Genomic DNA, 22,602 nt, shown 5'->3' with positions numbered 1-22,602 from the left:
GGAGTGGGGCTTCCCTGGTGGCGCAGTGGTTGAGAGTCTGCCTGCCGATACAGGGGACGCGGGTTCGTGCCCCGGTCTGGGAGGATCCCACATGCTGCGGAGCGGCTGGGCCCACGGGCTATGGCCGCTGGGCCTGCGCGTCCGGAGCCTGTGCTCCGCGATGGGAGAGGCCTGCGTACCACAAAAAAAAAAAGGAGTAATAACTTCCTATCTTCTGTAGATACTTGTTTCTGAGGGAAAGCTTACAATACACTGCATTTCTTGTCTGTCTTCTATGTACTAAGCACTGTGTTTAATTATACAGCATGTTCTCCTTCCTAAAATTCAGAAGGCTTAAAGGTAAGAGATGACATGCATGATCCCCTATTTTACTGAAGAGGCAATCAGGATTTGAACTCAAGTACTGTAGTCTCTGTAACCATTTACCATAAACCAGAGCTGTTCAAATGATGCAAACGTGACATCATTTTAACATTACTGGACACCTTTCTTAGAGATGTCAAAAAAAGTAAATTGAAAGAAAAAATGCAGTATTTATTTTATACAGTTCAACTGGGCACAAAGTAAGCATCGCTACAGGAAATCCTTTGTGTATGAGGTTTGGGTTTTTTTTTACATATTAATTACTCTGGATAGTTTCTGAACTCTGTTTAATAGCAGGTCTCCTTTCTTGATAGTTTCTTGGTACTGCCAGTTCTTGCTATCAGGTCTATAAGTAAATCGAAGAAAAAAATGAATTATTTACCAGTCACATTACTTCATAACAATAGTTGACCTACTTTAAAAAGAAGGCACTCTTCTTTTAAGAGTGTCCTTTATTTTGTGCAGTATTACAAATGATACACAAACTTAAGAGTACCTGTTCGTTTCCACTATTTCATTCACTTTATCTATTTTGCAGTGTAGCCTCCCAGCAGCAATAAATCTGGAGAGTTCCCTAATTGAGAGAGAAGGGGAAAAAAAAGCCTTTAGCATTAGCCTTATAGAGAATTCTTAGAAAAATAAACTGCACTAAATAAACACATGATTTGTCTGTCAAGGTAACACTTTGACATGCAGTAGTTGAGAAGATGGTCTCCAGTGTACTGCAGGTGTCTTATCTACCAGAATTAACGTGACCCTACAAGTGCCTATTCATATGAAGCGTAGGTGTCAAAGAATGAAGCCATTCACAGCTACAGAAGTGCTCAGGAAAAAACCTGAAGGGGTTAGAAAAATTAAACATAAGGAGGAAAATAATGAGCTTTACTTGGGGGGGAACCTGATGAAACCGTCCAGTTTCCTTCTACTTCTTAACCTTTCCGGAGCAGGGAACTCTTAAGGATTTCCAAAATCCTTCAGAGCACAGAGGGAAGGAAAGCTTTCCAATTATTTTTAAGACGGAATAACGTGCTACAATAAATTCGGATTAGGAATGTGAAAAAAGGCATTTGTGAGTATATCCCGTCACAACCTAAACCCCCTAATTTAAGACAGTTACTTAAACAACAGTCACACACCCGGCTCCACAGCAGCATCAGCAGTTGAAACCCTCCATCCAGGTCTATCTACCAACCATATGACACAGAGAAGAAAGGAAATGCTCAGAAATGCACTAGAGCTACATGAAGACAGCTTTCCAATGCTGCCAAAGAGAATAAACGGAAAGCTGACTCCTTTAAGATAATCCATTTATAATATGTTAAATTTGGAGATTAATTAGGGGGAGTCCTCCTAATTAAGAAAAATCTGATTCCTAAATAAAAATTATGTGACAGATTACTGTCACAGATACTAATACTAAAACATCTTGATCCTAGCACATAAACACCAACAGGAAAGGAACTCCAAACCTTAAGAATCAAATCTCGAACGGAAGTGCCATTTCAAGTCAGTGGGGAAAGGTTGGCTTATGGAATGGTGTTGAGGCAGCCTAATTATCACAAATCCCAGAAGCCATGTAAGGAAAAAACGATAAACTCAATTATGTAAAGAGAATTTCTACATAGCAAAATACTACCAAAATCAAGTCCAAAACCAAATGAAAATGTGGCTAAAAGATGTTTGCAGTATGCCGTTGCCACTGGTCAGTCAGTGGTGAAAGCCCCACTATTGCTTTTCAATAAGGAAACTTACAATTTTGGAAAATCTGGTGATGGGCTTGAAAGATGAGCAAGTTATGCTATTAAAGATTTTAAGCTAGAGGTTATCTTATAACGAGCAAGAACTATGTGTAACAATGTTTATAGAGCATGCTCTATTGCTATACTCATTAAAAATTCAACTGTTGGTTTTTGAGTTATGTTACTGAGTGGCTTTAGGTAAAAATCTAAAAGTTAAAAAAGATCAGCACTGTTTCCAAACTCACTTGTGTTCATTTTCCAGCAATTTACATAGTTGCATCTCCAGACTGCAGCTGCGAAACCCACTGGCACCTATTATTCTGGGACTGAAGTACACAGAGAAAACTACCCAACCAGATATACCCAGCCTTGTGAGTCCTACCCAGATCCAAAGGACAGCAGGGGAAACCTCTAAGAAGAATCTTGATGTTATGATTTAGGAACAAAGATGTAGAGAACAGCACTAGACTTGACATGCCAGCAAACTCAGGAACGCCCTGTGCTGAGGTAAGACCTCCCAGTCAACTGCTGACACCCAGGCTGACAATTCCACTGCTTCTTCCCATGCCCACCATCACCAGACTAGTTCAGCCCTTTGTTCACCACCCCCACCCCCCGCCACGACAATTAGAAGAGACTCTAAACAACTTGAACTCATCCCTTCAGATCCAACCTAGTATCTTCCCATGCTTGGCTCTGGACCCCCCGGTGTCCATCACCACACGTTCCATCCTGTGCACCTAGGCTGCTGGTTTCTCAACCATGCTCCTAAATCTATCTCTGCTATTTCCTCCATCTGGAATGTCCTTTTCCCCACCACTTCTTATAAAAATCCTAAATACACAATGACAGCCAGTCTCAATGCCCACGGGAAGCCATCTGTGGTGTGCCCATTTCGGGGGCACTTCATCGCATATTCTGACTCCTAGTTATGCTCATTCTGAACTACGTGCACCAAGAGTAATCTAAGCAGAGTCTCCTTTCTGGTTACAACACCAAAGTTTAACTACTTAGTGCCCTAAATCGGTGTTCAAGTCCCATTCCCTAGATCCACATGACGTTTTTGTCACCTCCCCGTGTGCTAATCAATCAAACATATCCCAAGGTGACTCATCTTCCCCAAACAAACCACCTACCAACAAAATGGGAGCATACAGCCCATGGGTATGGTTTCTAACCTTACACACGGCAACAGAAGGCCCGGTTTCTTCAAATAATGGCCTGGTCCCCTTCTCCGACAGTATCTTACTAAGTCTAAGGAAGTGGAAGTACAATCGTTGTTCAATCGTCCAAAACCGTTTTATGAGGGAAGAAAAACAGAATCTGTGAAAACCCAGGCATAAATCAGATATCACAGAAATTTCAAACAAGGCCTTTCTGGTAACAACAACTGCAGCTTGGTATGTACTGACAACCTCTGCCTCTAAAGCTGGTCTGAGACCATGAAGGGAACAACTAAACAAATACTACCAGAAATGTACCACATACCACCAGTTCAGATGCCATTGTAATGACTTGCAGAACACTGACTGCAGTGTGTCTAACTGGTACTCCCCCTGCTTCTGTGCATCTTATCCACAGCTTCAACTGAGCCTCGCACTGCTCCCAACCAGTGGACACGGCTTTACCACCACCACAGCACAGTTAAGAAACTGAAGGGTAGGAAGTCCCTGCTTTTCGTGCACTGCCCACCACAGGAAGCCACTCCTCACACTGCTGCGTGAGAAGCACGTTTATAACGCCCCCAGCCCCACCCCACTAACCAGCTGCTCTTGGGCAGTGGTTACCAGACTTAATTTCACACACGAGTTCAATTCAGAAGTGAAACAAAACCAAACCAACCTAGGGAATGCAGCCTTCTATTTTAGTATGGATAACCAACAAAAACCACTTATCATTACCTCTTTTTCTTTCACAGAAGAGAAGGAGGAAATTTCTGGCTCCATAGTTTGGGTACACTTAAGATCTGTGCATTTTACTGAATGTAAAGATTACTCAAAACCAACCCACCCACCCATAAACAAACACTGATATGCATGCTAAGGTGACTGGGGGTGAAATGTACTGGTGTCTGACACCTCCTTTCAAGCGGTTAAAAATCAGATGGAAGGTGATAAATGTAACAAAATGTTAATAAATTACAGAATCAAGGATCTATGGAAATTTATGGTGCAACTCTTTACAATTTTCTGCATGTTTGAAATTTTTCATAATAAAATATTAGAAAAAAACCCAAAATGGCTAAAAAGTGTGGTCTTTTAAAATGAAATGCAGCTTCATTAAAAAGTGCTTTTTTCACTATGAGCCACTGCAAACTACATCTTCAAAGTTAAAAGGCCAATGTCTGGGAACCACTTACATTAGGTACCGTACCACCTGGACAGCTCACATCCTGAACGTCTACTTCCCCCCAACTGTACTCCCACTACCCTGGGTCCAAGACAGGGAACAGCTCCTCCCTGAGCTGCTGAACAGACCACCTGGTGTCCCCATCCAGCGTGTGTTAAGACAGAGCATGGAACCGTGTTACCCACCAGAGGCTTAAAATGCTCCAGTGGCTCCCCCGACAGCGCCTGGATTAAAACCCAAGTTCCCCACCAGGCCCTATACGACCGTACACCGCCTGACTCCCACGGCTACCCTCCTACCCCTCACTACTGTGCTGCAGCTACGCATCTTTCTGTGCCACTGTGTTATCTCTGTAGACTCACTTCTATCTGAAATGACTTACACGTTTATTTGCTTACTTGCCAACTCTCCCCATAACTAGAATGAAACTCCATGAAGCCAGAGACCTGAAACAATGCCAACCCATTCAGTTAAGGCTTTGATACATATTTGATGAATCTCTGATTCAAGCGCTGGAAGTTCCATTTTTAACAACCAGTTTGCCCAGAATTGCAGAAGCAACCAAAAAATTGAAGGCATTAGCAGAGGAAATAGCTCTCTCTCTTATACTTCACACTAGGTCCTCAGAGTCACTACTGCAGTAGCAGTGTGGCTCACAAAGGTGTGACAGAGACAACTTCTCCAGTTACTGTTAAAAGTAGACTTGTGTCCCATCTTTGCTACTACAGTAGAAACACATCATGAAAGCAGAGATAACAGATACGATTGTTTCGATACTGAAAGAAAAATTCTTAGATCTTGTTTTTATAATTGAGGGAAGCAATGTAAATGGAGAAAATATACAAGCTCACACATGCAAAGGTAAGCGTGAAAAATAAATTGGCATGCTGTTATTTAAACTTACTGATCAATGAACTCCACACCAACACCGAAGGCTTCTGCCATATAGCCCAGGGTTAATGACCTGTATGACTCGAGCAACTGGCTGTACGCGTGAATCCGCATCTCTCTCACGTAGTATCGATAATGAGGAGCAAAAAGCCAGTCCTTTTTCATTTCCTGTTCCACAACAGCTGCAATGAATAAGATGACAAATTATAAGGACCTCCCTTTGGATAAACTGATGCAACTGGAGGACGGATTTATAACGTGATAGAAATTAACAGCCTTTTATCTAGAAAGTGTATACAGAGTATTAATGAGCAATCCACACACAGAAGTGCCAATTATTTTACTGAATATCTACTGCTTACTATCTATCACTGTTCTAAATAATGAGGATACGGTAGGAAGCCAAAAGACAAGATCTCTGCTGCCACAGCAACTAAATTTCCGAAGAGAAGCGATACATGAACAAATAAGGTTCCCTCCAAAAAGAAGGTCTGGAAGGAGACGAAAACTGTGACGTGACAGTGAACAGGAGGGCTTCCACGCGACTGGACTCGACAGGGAAGACTCTGAGGAACCTGCCCTGCAGAGAGCAGGAGGCTTAGAGCAACACACAGAATGCAAAGGTCCAAGGCAGGAAGAGCCTGGCTAAGCCCAAGAACAGAAAGCAGAGCAGGTTCAGAACGTAGCAGGAGGACAGCTACAAGGATATGGAAGCAAGACAGAGGATTCAAGAATATACTTATGTTTCTGGCTTGAACAAGATAAAAATCCCTGCAGAAGGAGAATTTTTTTTTCTCTTGAGTTGCTTTGTGTGTGGGGTGGGGCGGGGGGGAGGTGGGGAGGGAAGGATTCAAACATTACACTTCAGCAGGGTTGCGGTGGAGTCCCCTGTCAGACATCCAAGTCAAAGATCCCAAGGCTTGGGTCTGGTGCTCCCTGGCAAGTGTGGGGCTGGAGACATGAATCTGGAAGTCACTGCCATCCACATGTATCTGATGACAGAATTATACAGATAAGGGCAATGACCAAGCCTGGGCCAGTGAGTCACGGAGAGGCCTAACGAAGGATGAGGCAGAAGGTCCAGAGAACATACATCATCTCAAGACACTGACGTTCTGAGGTCCTTAAAAGAGGACGACTGGCAGTCGCAAGGAGTCCTGCCTGCTTGATCTGCCACTACATACACAGTGTCTGATGCCTGACACCCACTTAAAAATACTGACTCAATGACCAGCTATGTCTAAAAGACATAAAAAGATACATTTTAAAGAAAAAAAAAAACCTACTCACCAAACTGCATGTAAAATACATCCACACATGTTTGAAAGTGTTATGTGCTTATACCTCTGGATACAAATGCCCTTGGATGGACACCCCTGGAACCTGAAATCAGTAGTTGCCTCTAGAGAAAAGACCTGGGCAATCAAAGGCTAGAGAGAGCCATTTTCTTCTTTCTATGATACAGTTTGAAAATTTTCCATGTATACAAAAAACTTTGGGGTTTTTTTTTGGTGTGTTATTTTCTGATTTTTAAAGTACATATAATGAATAAAAGTTCTGGAAGGATATATAACAATCTTAAAATGGTTCTATTCCAGAAGTCTCTGTATGTGAATGTGTAAATGCATTTGGACATAGGACTTTCTCATCTGTTTATTTTTAATTTTTGAAAACAATCAGGTATTACCCAGAAAAGGATGCTATTTTCTCTTTCAAATAAAATATTTTCAAGTACAAAGTCTATGTATATTTGGAGAAGCAAAAAGGCTTATTTATATATAAAACCAAATAAATGCTACATGCCTTACTACATAAAAGGAGAGAGTAAATGATACAAATGATGACTGTTGTCAAAAAGATTTAACTATCTGTCCTTTGTATTTTAAATATCTGGGAAATCACAAGCAGGCACCAGGCCCTGTCCCCGCTGTCCCCGAAGTGTGCGGACAGCAGCCACCCATATGAGACCCGCCACCAGGCACCAAGTGCTTACCCCGCTATACCAGGAAGGGCCGCTATACCTGCACACCCATATCAAGTGGATAACAGCCAGCACACATTGAGCAAAGAGGCAGCAAGCATCCAAACTAAAAGCCACCGCTCGATTCCAGAGAAGAGGGCAGAGTAGAAGGACTTGAGCTCACCTACTCTCGTAAAAACACCAAAATCACAACTGCTGAACAACCACTGATAAAGAAGACTGGAACCTACCAAAACAGATATTTCACACTCAATGAAAAGAAGAAGCCACAACAAGACAGCAGGAGGGGCACTGTTGCGACATAAACGAATCCCATTCCTGCCAGGTGAGTGACCCACAAACTGGAAAATAAATGTATCACAGAGGTTCTCCCACAAGAGTGAGAGTCCTGAGCCCCACATTAGGCTTCCCAGCCTGAGGGTCTGGCACTGGGAGGAGGAATCCCAAAAGCATTTGGCTTTGAAGGTTTGAGTACAGGAGCTCCACAGGACTGGGGGGAACAGAGACGCCACTCTTGGAGGGTGCACACAAGGTTTCATGTACACTGGGACCCAGCACAAAGCAGCAACTCCATAGCAGCCAGGGCTAGACCTAACTGTGAGTCTTGGAGGGTCTCCTGGGGAGGCAGGGGTTGGCTGTGGCTCACACCAATCAGTAGTCTCTGGGGGGAGGCCACAGAGACTACTGATCAGCATGAGCTCTCCTGGAGGTCACCATTTTGGCATCAAGATTTGGCTCTACCCAACAGCCTACAGGCTCCAGTGCTGGAAAGCCTCAGGTCAAACAACCAGCAGGATGGGAACACAGCCCCACCCATCAGCAGACGGCTGCCTAAAGCCATACTGAGCTCCCAGCCACCTATAAACACACCCCTTGACACTGCCCTGCTCACCAGAGGGACAAGACCCACCAGTGAGCAGGCACCAGTCCCTCCCACCAGAAAGCCTGCACAAGCCTCAGGACCAACCTCACCCACCAGAGGGCAGACACCAGAAGCAAGACGAGCTACGACCCTCCAGCCTGCAGAAAGGAGACCACAAACACAGAAAATCAGACAAAACGAGAGCAGAGAAATGTGTTTCAGATGAAGGAACAAGATAAAAATCCGTAAGAACAACTAAATGAAGAGGACGTAGGTGACCTACCTGAAAAAGAATTTACAGTAATGACAGTAAATATGATCCAAGATCTCAAAAAGAATGGAGGCACAGACCAGGAAGTTACAAGAGATGGTTAACAAAGAGAAGATTTAAAGAATAAACAGAGATGAACAATACAAAAACTGGAATGAAAAATAAACTACAAAGGATCAACAGCAGAATAACTGAGACAGAAGAACGAACAAGTAAGCTGGAAGACAGAACGGTGGAAATCACTGCCACAGAGCAGAGTAAAGAAAAAAGAATGAAAAGAAATGAGGACAGCCTCAGAGACCTCTGGGGTAACACTAAATGCACCGACATTCACATTATAGGGGTTCCAGAAGAAAAAGAGAGAGAGAGAGGGCCTGAGAAAATATTTGAAGAGATTATGGCTGCAAACTTCCCTAACATGAAAGGAAACACTCACTCACGTCCAGGAAGCACAGAGAGGCCCATACAAGATAAACCCAAGGAGGAACACTCCAAGACACATATTAATCAAACTAACAAAAAGTAAAGACAAAGAAAGAATACAAAAAGCAACAAGGGAATAGCAACAAATAACATACAAAGGAACCCCCATAAGATTATCAGCTGATTTTCAGCAGAAACTGCAGGACAGAAGGGAGTGGCATGATATATTTAAAGTGATGATAGGGAAAAACCTACAGCCAAGAATACTCTACCCAGCAAGGCTCTAGCTCATATTCGATGGAGAAATCAAAAGCTTTACAGACAAGCAAAAGCTAACAGAATTTAGGACCACCAAACCACCTTTACAACAAATCCTAAAAGAACTTCTCTAGGTGGAAAAGAAAAGGCCACAACTAGAATCAAGAAAATTACAAATGGAGAAGCTCACTGGTAGAGGCAAATACAAAGTAACGGTAGGTAATCACCCACACATATATATGATATCAAAACCAGCAATTGTGAGGAAAGTACACAGGCAGGATATTGGAAATGCATTTGAGATTAAGAGATCAGCAACTTAACACAATCCTGTACATATGCAGACTGCCATATCAAAACCTCATGGAAATTACAAACCAAAAATCTACAATAGAGACACAAAAAAGAAAACGCAATCCAAACACATCAATGAAGATAGACATCACAAGAGAACGAAAGAGGAAGGAAAGAAAAGAAGACCTTCAAAACCAAATCCAAAACAATTAACAAAATGGCAATAAAACATTCATATTGATGATTACCTTAAACGTAAATGGATTAAATGGTTCAACCAAAAGACACAGACTGACTGAATGGGTATAAAAACAAGACCCATATATATGCTGTCTACAAGAAATCCACTTCAGATCTAGGGACACATACAGACTGAAAGTGAGGGGATGGAAAAAAGGTATTCCATGCAAATGGAAATCAAAAGAAAGCTGGACTAGCAATACTCATACCAGACAAAATAGACTTGAAAATAAAGACTGTTACAGGAGACAAAGAAGGACACTACATAATGATCAAGGGATCCACCCAAGAAGATATAACAGTGGTAAATACCTATGCACCCAACACAGGAGCACCTCAATACAGAAGGCAACTGCTAACAGCCATAAGTATGGGAGAAATTGACAGTAAGACTATGATAGCGGGGATTTTAACATCCCCCTTTCGTCAATGGACAGATCATCCAGACAGACAATCAATAAGGAAACACAGGCATTAAACGACACAGTAGACCAGATGCACTTAATTGATATTTACAGAGTATTCCATCCATCCGAAAGCAGCAGAATACACATTCTTCTGAACATTCTCCAGGACAGATCACATCTTGGGCCACAAATTGAGCCTCAGTAAATTTAAGAAAAGTGAAATCGTATCAAGCCTCTTTTCCAACCACAGCGCTATGAGATTAGAAATCAGTTACAGGAAAAAAAACTGTAAAAAACACAAACACATGGAGGCTAAACAATATGTCACTAAACAACCAACGGTTCACTGAAGAAATCAAAGAGGAAATCAAAAATTACCTAGAGACAAATGACAATGTAAATAAACATGATGGGCCAAAACCTTGGGGACACAGCAAAAGCAGTTCTAAGAGAGAAGTTTACAGCAATACATTCTTACCTCAGGAAACAAGAAAAATCTCAAATAAACAACCTAACCTTATACCTAAAGCAACCAGAGGAAGAACAACAAACAAAACCCAAAGTTAGTAGAAGGAAAGAAATCATAAAGATCAGAGCAGAAATAAATAAAATAGAGACGAAGAAAACAATAGAAAAGGTCAATGAAACTAAAAGCTGGTTCTTTGAGAAGATAAACAAACTTGCTAAACCTGTAGCCACACTCATCAAGAAAAAAAAGGGAGAGGACTCAAATCAATAAAATGAGAAATGAAAAAGGAGAAGTTACAAGGGATACCACAGAAATAGGAAGGATCATAAGAGACTACTACAAACAACCATATGCCAATAAAATGGACAACCTGGAAGAAATGGACAAATTCTTAGAAAGACACAACCTTACAAGACTGAACCAGGAAGAAATACAGAATATGAACAGGCCAATCACAAGTACTTAAATTGAAACAGTGATTAAAAAACTTCGAAAAAACATAAGTCCTGTCTTCACAGGTGAATTCTATCAAACATTTAGAGAAGCGTTAACACCTGTCCTTCTGAAACTCTTCCAAAAAATTGCAGAGGAAGAAACACTCCCAAGCTCATTCTATGAGGCCACCCTCACCCTGACACGAAACCAAAGATACCACAAAAAAAAGAAAATTACAGGCCAGTATCACTGATGAACATAAACACAAAAATACTCGACAGAATACTAGCAAACCAAATCCAACAATACACTAAAAGGATCATACACCATACTCAAGTGGGATTTATCCCAGGTATGCAAGGATTCTTCAATATCCACAACTCAATCAGTGTGATACACCACATTAACAAACTGAAGAATAAAAACCATATGATCATCTCAATAGATGCAGAAAAAGCTTTTGACAAAATTCAACACCCATTTATGATAACAGCTCTCCAGAGAGTGGGAATTGAGGGAACTTACCTCAACATAATAAAGGCCATATATGACCAACCCACAGCTAACATCATTCTCAACAGTGAAAAGCTATAAGCATTCCCTCTAAGATCAGCAACAAGGCAAGGATGTCCATTGTCACCACTTCTATTCAGCATAGTTTTGGAAGTCCTAGCTATGGCAAATTAAGAAAAAGAAATAAAAGGAATCCAAATTGGAAAAGAAGTATAACTGTCATCGTTGGAGATGACATGATACTATACATAGAATAGATGCTACCAGAAAACTACTAGAGCTCATCAATGAATTCAGTAAAGTTGCAGAATACAAAATTAATACACAGAAATCCCTTGCATTCCTATATACTAACAACAAAGGATCAGAAAGAAAAATTAAGGAAACAATCCCATTTTCCATCACATCAAAAAGAACAAAATACCTAGGAATAAACCTATCAAAGGAGACAAAAGACCTGTACTCTGAAAACTCTAAGACCCTGAAGAAAGAAACTGAAGATGACACAAACAGATGGAAGGATATATACCATGTTCTTGGATTGGAAAAATCAATATTGTCAAAATGACTGTACTACCCAAGGCAATTCAGTGCAATCCCAATCAAATTACAAATGGCATTTTTCACGGAACTAGAACAAAAAATTTTTTTACTTTATGTGGAGACACAAAAGACGCTGAATTGCCAGAGAAATCCTGAGAAAGAAAAACAGAGCTGGAAGAATCAAACCCTCTGACTTCAAACTATGCTACAAAGCTACAGTCATCAAGACAATATGGTACTGGCACAAAAACAGAAATATAGATCAACAGAGCAGGACAGAAACCCCAGAAATAAAAACTCAGGCACTTATGGTCAATTAATCTACAACAAAGAAGGCAAGAATATACAATAGAGAAAAAACAGTCTCTTCAATAAGTGGTGCTGGACAGCTACCATGTAAAAGAAATTAGAACATTCTCTAACACCATACACAAAGATAAACTTGAAATGGATCAAAGACCTAAATGTAAGGTGGACACTATAAAATTCTTAGAGGAAAGCATAGGCAGACCACTCTTTGACATAAATCACAGCAATATGTTTTTTGATCACCTCCTAGAGTAATGAAAATAAAAATAAGAATAAACAAATGGGACCTAATTAAACTTAAAAGCTTCTGTGCAACAAAGGAAACCATAAATAGAAGGAAAAGACAACCCACAGAATGGGAGAAAATATTTGCAAATGAAGCAACCTACAAGGGATTAATCTCCAAAGTACACAGACAGCTCACACAGCTCTACGTCAAAAACAAACAAACAAACAATGTAGTCAAAAAATGGGCAGGGCTTCCCTGGTGGCACAGTGGTTAAGAATCCGCCTGCCCACATAGGGGACATGGGTTTGAGCCCTGGCCCAGGAAGATCCCACACGCCATGGAGCAACTAAGCCTGTGCACTACAACTGCTGAGCCTGCGCTCTAGAGCCTGCAGGCCACAACTACTGAGCCCATGTGCCTAGAGCCTGTGCTTCTCAACAAGAGAAGCCACCGCAATGAGAAGCCTGCTCGCTGCAATCAGAGGAAAGCCCACACACAGCAACAAAGACCCAACGCAGCCAAAAACAAACAAACAAAAAAGGGCAGAAGATCTAAACAGACATTTCTCCAAGGAAGACATACAGATGGCCAAAAAGCACATGAAAAGATGCTCAACATCAGTAATTATCAGAAAAGTGCAAAGCAAAACTACAATGAGGTATCACCTCACAAGGGTCAGAATGGCCATCATCAAAATGTCTACAAACAATAAATGCTGGAGAGGGTGTGGAGAAAAGGGAACCCTCCTATACTGTTGGTGGGAATGTAAATTGGTGCAACCATTATGGAGAACAATATGGAGGATCTTTTAAAAACAAAGTATAGAACTACAATATGATCCAGCAATCCCACTCCTGGGCATATATCCAGAGAAAACCATAATCCGAAAAGTTACATGCAACCCAATGTTCACTGCAGCACTATTTAAAATAGCTAACACATGGAAGCAACCTAAATGTCCACTGACAAAGGAATGGATAATGAAGGTGTGGTACACATATACAATGGAGTATTACTCAGCAACAAGAAAAGAATGAGATAATACTATCTGCAGCAGCATGGATCTACAGATTATCATACTAAGTGAAGTAAGTCAGAAGAGAAAGACAAATATATGGTATCACTCATACGTGATATCTAATTAAAAAAAAAAGATACAGGGCTTCCCTGGTGGTGCAGTGGTTGAGAGTCCGCCTGCCAGTGCAGGGGACACGGTTCGTGCCCCGGTCCAGGAAGATCCCACATGCCGCGGAGCGGCTGGGCCCGTAAGCCATGGCCGCTGAGCCTGTGCATCTGGAGCCTGCGCTCCGCAACGGGAGAGGCCACAGCAGTGAGAGGCCCGCGTACCAAAAAAAAAATAAAAATAAAAAATACAAGTGAACTTACTTACAAAACAGAAACAAACTTACAGATATCGAAAATAAACTTATGGTTACCAAAGGGGAAACAAGGAGGGGGAGGGATAAATCAGGAGCTCGGGTTGAACATATACACACTACTATATATAAGATAGATAATCAACAAAGACCTACTGTATAGCACAGGGAACTCTACTTAATATTTTGTGATAACCTATATGAGAAAAGAATCTAAAAAAGAATGAATATATGTATAACTGAATCACTTTCCTGTATGCCTGAAACACATTGTAAATCATCTGTACTCCAATAAAATTAAAATATTTTTTAAAAATAAAAATAAAAACATATCTGGGAAATGAGTAAATTTTAAAAGGTTGCCAGTAGGGATGGGGAAGATGGGAAGAGGTTACCTCAACCATTCGGAAGTTTCCCAGAGCCATCCATTTCATCACACTAGCATAGCACTTCCCCCCATTTCGCTCTTACGTTACAGTTACACAGAGCACTCACTGACATACGGGCACTGTGCTGGTGTCAAGGTCACTACAAAGGAAAACAGCATAAGGTCTACTCCTAATTGTCCTAAGTAGCAGTACAGAAAAACTCTAAAAAAGAATCACAAAATAATTTGCTGTTTAAAAAATGGGGCAGGGAATTCCCTGGCGGCCCAGTGGTTAGGACTCTGTGCTTTCACTGCCAAGGGCGTGGGTTTGATCGGTGGTCGAGGAACTAAGATCCTGAAAGTCACGCGGTGTGGCCAAAAAATAAAGATTAAAAAAAAAAAATTGGGGCTTCCCTGGTGGTGCAGTGGTTGAGAATCTGCCCGCTAATGCAGGGGACACGGGTTCGAGCCCTGGTCTGGGAAGATCCCACATGCCACGGAGCAACTGGGCCCGTGAGCCACAACTACTGAGTCTGCACGTCTGGAGCCTGTGCTCCGCAACAAGAGAGGCCGCGATGGTGAGAGGCCCGCGCACCGCAATGAAGAGTGGCCCCCACTTGCCACAACTGGAGAAAGCCCTTGCACAGAGGCAAAGACCCAATACAGCAAAAATAAATAAATTAATTAATAAACTCCTACCCCCAACATCTAAAAAAAAAAAAAAAAAAGAACTGTTGTGTTAGATAACACGCAGAACATGTAGCCCAGGCCTGGATTTAAAAAAAATAATAATAATAATAAGTAAGTATAAAAATAGGGCATTTGGGCCTCCCTGGTGGCGCAGTGGTTGAGAGTCCGCCTGCCGATGCAGGGGATACGGGTTCGTGCCCCGGTCTGGGAGGATCCCATATGCTGCGGAGCGGCTGGGCCCGTGAGCCATGGCCGCTGGGCCTGCGCATCCGGAGCCTGTGCTCCGCAACGGGAGAGGCCACAACAGTGAGAGGCCCGCATACCGCAAAAAGAAAAAAAAAAAAAAAAAAAAAAATAGGGCATTTGACCAATAAGCACATGACAAAATATGCAGCATCACTAGTCATCAGAGAAATGCAAATCAAAACCGTAAGATATCACTTCACACCCACTAAGATGCCTATGATCAAAAAGACACACAATAACAAGTATTCGATGTGGGGAAACTGGAACTCTCACACACTGCTGGTGGGAATGTAAAATTGTGTAGCTTCTTTGGAAAACAGTTAAGCAGTTTCTCAAAAAGTTAATCAAAGAGTTACCACATGACACGCCAATTCCATTACTAGGTATATCCCCAGGAAAAACTAGACATTGTGTCCACACAAAAACTTGCACATAAACATTCATTACAGCATTATTTATAATGTATCCATCATCTGATGAATGGATTAAAAAAATGTGGTATATCCATGCAATGGCGTTATCATTCAGCTATAAACTGAATGAAGCACTGATACATGCTACAGCATGGATGACAGTAAAAGCATTATGCTGGGCAAAAGAAGCTAGGCACAAAAGGCCACATATTGTGTAATTCCATTTATATGCAATGTCCAGAATAAGCAAATCCATGGAGATAGAAAGACTAGGGGCTGGAATCGGGAATGGGAAGTGACTGCTAATGGGTACAGAACATCTTTTGGGGTGATGAAGATGTTCTGGAATTAGTGGTGTAGCTGCACACCTTGTCAATATACTAAAACCACTGAACTTACACACTTTAAAATACTGAATTTTATAGTGATTTACATCTCAATAAAAAAAGAGGATGGGGCATAAAATAAGACCAGGAATGCAGAGAAGGGATTTAAAAAATTTTTGGACTGACGGAAGAAGGGAAAAGCGCCACATTTGAGCAGAATAATGATGAGATCCACACGCATAAAAAAGGGAGAAGGGCAATTCTGCAGTACAACCTTGGGTGCAAACCCACCCATCGTGCACATATGGGAAGATAGGGCCATGCAGGTCGTTCACACCTGAGGAGCCCTGTTACCCCACTGCATGAGGGGAGTAGTATGAATTCCCATAAAGCAGCCTAACTTTATGCAGAAAGCACTCCATAAACACTGGGCCAAAACCTACTCCAAACACAGAAGACCATCATTTGGAGTCCTCCTATCCCATGTTGTGTAAATTCTACCTACTTATTAACCAAATACTTCCTGAAACTTGCAGCACAAACAAGAGAATTATCAATGCCAAGTTCTTTAAGTTTTAGGAAAATCATCTGGGAAGGACCCCTGGGCTGAACACCACAAGCACTTTCAACAGATTGTCTCAACCAACATCCCTTGAAAATGATTTGCAAATAGGCACAAAGATTTAGTTGTTGCATAAATAACCCACTGCTGAATTCAACTCAATTAACATCAACTCAATCAAAAGGAGATTCAAGATCTGAATTCTAAAACTCAGCACTTCGAACCATTTGCTCACTTTCTGCCTTACATCCCAGAAAGACTCTAAACCAGGGGTCAGGCAGACTTCCTCGGCAAAGGGCCAGACAGTTGATATTTTTAGCCACTGAGAGCCAAAGAGCTGTCACATAATTTTCTTTGTCCTGTTTTGTTAAACGATCCTTAAAAAATGTAAACATCAATCTTACCTCCTGGACCACACAAAAGCACTTGATCAAAGTCTGCTAACCCCCCTATGAACAAGATGGGCAAAAGATTAGCTGTACTGACCAAAGACCTACAGCTGTCTGCACACTATATTTTTCATATATGTGAAAAATCATCTTAGGTTATCCGCAAACAGGGTCAGAAATAAGATGAAGACAGACAGTCAAAACGAGCAACTCTATCCTTACCTAATGATTGGAAGAAAACTGAGTAACGGCATTCATAGAGTGAAAACAGATACTGCCGAACTGCCGGAAGACTGTGCAACACTTCCAGAATCTCTGCTCCTTTAATTACCTAGAAATTTTTTTAAAAAACAAATATGTGCTTTAATGATTTTTGTGTATTTATGGTGGAAGAGCACGGGGTACTCTTTAAATATGATTCAGTCATTACCTTTTCCCTGAGATCTGGTCTTTCTAAAGCAATCATGCTGACATAGACAGTGTAAGTCACAAAGGTTTTATAATCCATCAGTTCATAGGATGTAAATGTTGAAACTGTGTCAAGGAAGAGTTCAGCTGCCTGTTTGAAATCACGAATAGCCACACAATAAAGACCTTGATATACTTTTAGGCGGTTTCTCCGGTCCCAGTCTCCTCCTTCCTCTATCAAGCTATAAAATACAAAACAGTAAGGTGATGATCTGGAAATAAACAGTGCCACTTTTTACAAGTTTTGTGTTATTATGAAAGAGAAAACAGCTTTTAACAACTTAAACCAAAAAGAAATATTTAAAGAGAACATTTCTGTAAGTAAGAACATTAATTACTTGACCAAATTTACTAGTTGGAAACAAAAGAAAATAGGTAAATTTCTTACATCAATTTCTTATCTGTAGCATCATAATTTAGAGGGAATAAATCCCCACTGCTACAACGCACCTTCTGGGGACTTCCCTGGTGGTCCAATGGTAAAGAATCCACCTTACAATGCAAGGGATGCGGGTTCCATCCCTGGTCAGGGAACTAAGACCCCACATGCCGTGTGGCAACTGAGCCCGCGCGCCGCAACTACTGAGCTCGCGCGCCTCAAGTAGAGAGCCCGTGTGCCGCACTACTACAGAGCCCATGCGCCCTGGAGCCTGCACACCACAGCTAGAGAAGAGAAAACCCGCATGCCACAACTAGAGAAAAGCCCACACACCACAATGAAGAGCCCTCATGCCACAATGAAAAGATCCTGCGTGCCTCAACAAAGATCCCGTGTGCCGCAACTAAGACCCGACACAGCCAAAGAATAAATAAATAAAATAAATAAACATTAAAAAAATGAAAAAATAAAATTCACCTTTTGGCCTTTTCTGTGTTCCGGGTGATGAGGTCATTATCCATGTAAAATAAGCCAATTCTAAGGAGATAGAACACAATATCCAGTCGGTGACCCAGGGCCACGGTTTTGTCATATGTCTTGCGAAAGGCTGTCAGAGCGCCTTCCTGTCAAGAGAACCAAGGCAACAGGTGAGAAAAGGTTAAAAGTTTCAAAAGCTATCAGCTGTCTAGGATTTTCTTAGCAAGGAGTTGGGGAAACATGTAGGAGTAGAGATAGAACAGTATGGCCATGAGCTGATACTTGTTAAAGCTGGGGGATAATTGCATGGGGTTCCTTATACGATTCTCTCCACTTTTATAAAAAATACATCAACTGTGTCTAAGCATATACTTATATTCTAGAAAACAATGGAAGAAACACATTCATAATTTATTCACCATTATTTCAGTGTTCTTCTTTGTTCTATATATTCAATATTTTTTCCTTTAACGATTACAATACACTACTGTAAAATTACTGTAAATTGTCAATCTTATCACCTAAAGGGTAATAAAAATTTTATCTTAATCACTGAGTACTAGAACACAATTGAGTATTTAAATATACAATTCTATCTCAAATCATTGTGGAAAAAAATGTTTTTATTGCTTTTAAAACATGAACACGTGGGACTTCCCTGGCAGTCCAGTGGTTAAGACTCTGAGATTCCACTGCAGGGGATGCGGGTTTGACCCCTGGTTGGGGAAGTAAGATCACACATGCCACGTGGCCTGGCCAAAAAACAGAGAAAAAACTACCACCACCACCACCACCAGCAAAAAACAAAACAAAACAAAACAAAACCAAAACAAACAACCCCCAAAAACAAAAACAAAAAAATGAACATGAATAAAATTATTTGTTTATACTTGGTACTTTTTAGTATGTGTCTGGCTTTGTTTTATGTAATTATTAGTTATGCCTCATACATTTCTAATAAGAGACTGGCAAGACAGTAATGGGCACACCCAGTACTAAGATCTTGGTTTTTAAATACTATCCCCCAATAAAAGAAACCAGGGATCCTAGGAGAAATGGATGATTCCAGGTTTGGAGAATGAAAATAACAGGTGAGCCTGTGACATCTTGTTATAAGGAAGACCAAGGAGATCATGTCAAAAGGACCAAGAAACCATCTTGAAGGAACCTGCACTAACAAACTTGTAGCAAACTGAGCACCGGAAAGAATAATGACTGTAATCAATACAACACAGTGAATAATAAAAATCCACTAAGTCCATTATTTAGTAATAGTACACAAAATAAAATGTTAAAACAAGAAAGTAAACAGGAGGGAAAAAAGACAACTCTTCTTTTTAGAAGAATGCTATTTAACAAATATGGAACATATTATTAGAACATCACCGATTTACAACCCCCTGATGTTGATTCAAACATATCCCTATTGAAATTCCTTAAGGCCTGAATCAAAAGCTTTAAGTTTCACATTCACGTGTAATAATGCATCCTCTTTAAAACCAAACCAAAGCAAACCACACACAGCCTAGAAAGCCACACAAACTATTAGCTATTTTCAAACTCTTCTGTATTTTCCAACTTTTTACAATGACCAAAGCTTTTTTTTTTTTTTGCGGTACGCAAGCCTCTCACTGCTGTGGGCCTCTCCCGTTGCGGAGCACAGGCTCCGGACGTGCAGGCTCAGCGGCCATGGCTCACGGGCCCAGCCGCTCCGCGGCATGTGGGATCCTCCCGGACCGGGGCACGAACCCGCGTCCCCTGCATCGGCAGGCGGACCCTCAACCACTGCGCCACCAGGGAAGCCCCAAAGCTTTTTTTTTTTAAACCCTAAATTTATAATCAGAAGAAAAAAAACTTGTTTTAAATTTAAACTAAATAATAATAGCTCGTATCATTTAACATTTCAGCACTTTGCAGCAGGCACTAGTCTAAGCTCTTTGCCCCTAGGCACTATCATTATCCCTATTTAACAGATGAGGAAACTCATACAGAGGAGTAAATCATAATTACTGAAGTCAGAAATACAACCCAGGCACTCTTATCCAAGAGCTCACACTATTTAATTTTTTTATATTGACACCGTGTCATCCATTATGTAAATACTTCAGGGTGCACTGCTTAAAATTAGGACATTCAAAGCCCATCCTCTTAACCACTATTACAGAACTACTAAGTTAAAAAATTTAAAAGATCCAATGCTTGTGAGTATCCCTCTTGTGCCCTGATAGTGGAGTATAAATTAGGTTGGTTGCTGTGTGGGAGAACAGGCCACACAAACTAAGATAAAAACTGTTCTTCGTCCCAGAGATTTCATCTCATAGAATACACCTTAGAGAAACATGAGCATATATACACAAAGAGGCACACACACAAGCATGTTTTTACAGCAGTGGCTTGTCCTAGCAAAAACAGCTGAAAACAACACACATACCCAACCACTGAATAGCTAAGTAAACTACAGCATAGCCCTACAATGGACTACTAGCTAGCAGTTAACCAGAATGAGCAAGATTTATGCACATTAACATGGGAAGTCACTCAGATATAATGCTGAATGAAAAAGTAAACGGGACAACATGAGTACACTATGATTCCATTTATCTAAAACAAACTTTTTAAACCAATACTACCTAATTTCTACAAGTACATACACATGCCTGTAAATGTACAATAAAAGAATTTACAAGATTATCTCTGAGGAGATAGAGAATAAAGAAAAACCAAATAGAACTTCAGCATTAACTATAATATTTTAGTTTCTTACAAGGAGACGATTACCTGTGTAAACAATAATTTTCAAAATGCACCAGAACCAATGCTTCCCAACCAGGATACGTTACAAAAGTGAACTACTGAGAATGATCCCAATTTTGTAAAAACAGTAAATAAACAAACATCTCCGAACAGGCACTTGTTTTACTGGCATAGAGAGGGAGAAGAATACACACCGGCTGCTGTCTGGGGGCAGGTGACAGAATGGGTGTAGCAAAAAAACTAACTTTTTCTTTATTAATTTTTTGCACTGATTCACTAGTTCAGGTAAGCAGGTTACCTCTGCACTTAGTGGAAAAGGACGTTCGTTTTTAAAATGAGACATTACTAACCTTGCACAGTGCCCATTTCAGGCTCTACAGAGAGTGGAGGCCATCTCACTCACCTTGTCACCTATCCGGCAGAGGTACTCGGCCTTTGCCATCATCGCGTCTCGGATTTCGCTCTCTCCCAGATTCTTCTCCGCATCTTCCAGCTCCTCGTCCAAACGTTTCAACTCGTCTTCGTTTGCCTTCTTCATTTTACTGAGCAGGTCCACGTCCATCTGCCAGTCAAGGGATTTGCACAAGGCTTCGTAATAAGGAGCCATGTCTGAGAGCGAACAAGAGGGATGTGACTTAGGAGTGAGGCCCCGTCCTGCCCTAACCTCACTGTCTACCCACTCCTTCCGCGTACACAACTGCGAGGTCATCCACCAGTCGCCTACCTGCCAGGAGGAAGGGATGGGACAGAGCTTGGTAAAGGCCTGGGCGGTCAGCATCAGGGCCAGGCCTGTCACCGACGCCCTCTACTAGGGCCGGGGGGAGGACAACCTCGGTTTGCCTCTCGGCGGCTTCTGTTCCCCCAGTCTTCCAGCAAGGGAAAGGCTAAGCTTGTTGACACACACACACACACACTCAGACACGTGCGTACAACGGTACAGGACCCGCTGCCATTCACTGCTAGGAAGGGCGAAAGGAACCGACCCAAGTTTCCCCTCCACCCGCAACGCTGAAGTCCCCGAGACCAGTCGCTAATGACAGTAAGTCATGTCTCTCTTCCGTGCCTGGCACGGGGCTCAACACCTCGGGATCCGCCCGCCCCGCCCTGAGGCTGGCCCCAGGGTGGGAGGCGCACAGAGATGCAAACCTCTGAGGGCAAGGCTGGAGGTCCCAGAAGGCGCCCCCGACAAAAGGAAAGCCCCGAGGGGCGCAAAGGCCAGGTCTGGTCTCGGGGACCCCGTCGGAGGGGCGCCCCGGGGTTGCGAGCCCCGTCGGGGAAAACCCCGCAGGCTCGGGAGCGCGGGGCCGCCCAGGCCTAGGCCGCTGACTCGGCTCTCGCGCCGGCCTCACTGTTATCGCGGACGGCTGCCATCAGCTCGTCGCGCACGGCCGCGTCCCCGCGGTGCTCCGGCAGGCTGAGCAGGAAGCGCAGCTGCGCGATGCGTAGGTCCGGATTCTTGGGCAGACCCTCCTCTTCCAGGTTCTCCAGCGGCATCGCGACGGCGAGGGTAGCGGCTCGAAACAAACAGCAACTCAGCCTGGTCCCGCGGCGGCGTCGGCAGCGGCGGAAGTCGAAAGAG

The 22,602-nt window shown here is 42.1% G+C and overlaps 1 protein-coding gene and 1 long non-coding RNA gene across 6 annotated transcripts in view; one reads left to right on the top strand and one right to left on the bottom strand.

Moving 5' to 3' along the window:
- LOC308623691 overlaps positions 1–5,345 on the top strand; it is an 11,597-nt gene extending 6,252 nt beyond the window's left edge. For all 5 annotated transcript variants that reach the window (XR_014016860.1, XR_014016861.1, XR_014016862.1 and 2 more), the window contains 2 exons: positions 2,365–2,609; positions 3,684–5,345. This is a non-coding gene — a long non-coding RNA (uncharacterized lncRNA). The remainder of the gene's footprint in view (positions 1–2,364; positions 2,610–3,683) is intronic.
- PSMD6 (proteasome 26S subunit, non-ATPase 6) lies at positions 510–22,602 on the bottom strand. The gene is made up of 8 exons (XM_081246318.1): positions 22,373–22,602; positions 21,427–21,632; positions 18,270–18,415; positions 17,376–17,595; positions 17,168–17,276; positions 5,356–5,524; positions 860–937; positions 510–709 (listed from the first exon to the last, which is right to left on the bottom strand). The coding sequence occupies exons 1-8, from the start codon at positions 22,515–22,517 to the stop codon at positions 613–615; spliced, it is 1,170 nt and encodes a 389-aa protein (XP_081102444.1). The 5' UTR covers positions 22,518–22,602; the 3' UTR covers positions 510–612.

Source organism: Mesoplodon bidens (assembly GCF_964165515.1).
Source record: "Mesoplodon bidens genome assembly, chromosome: 10".
Taxonomy (NCBI): Eukaryota; Metazoa; Chordata; class Mammalia; order Artiodactyla; family Ziphiidae; genus Mesoplodon; species Mesoplodon bidens.
This window is presented reverse-complemented; position numbering and strand designations above follow the sequence as displayed.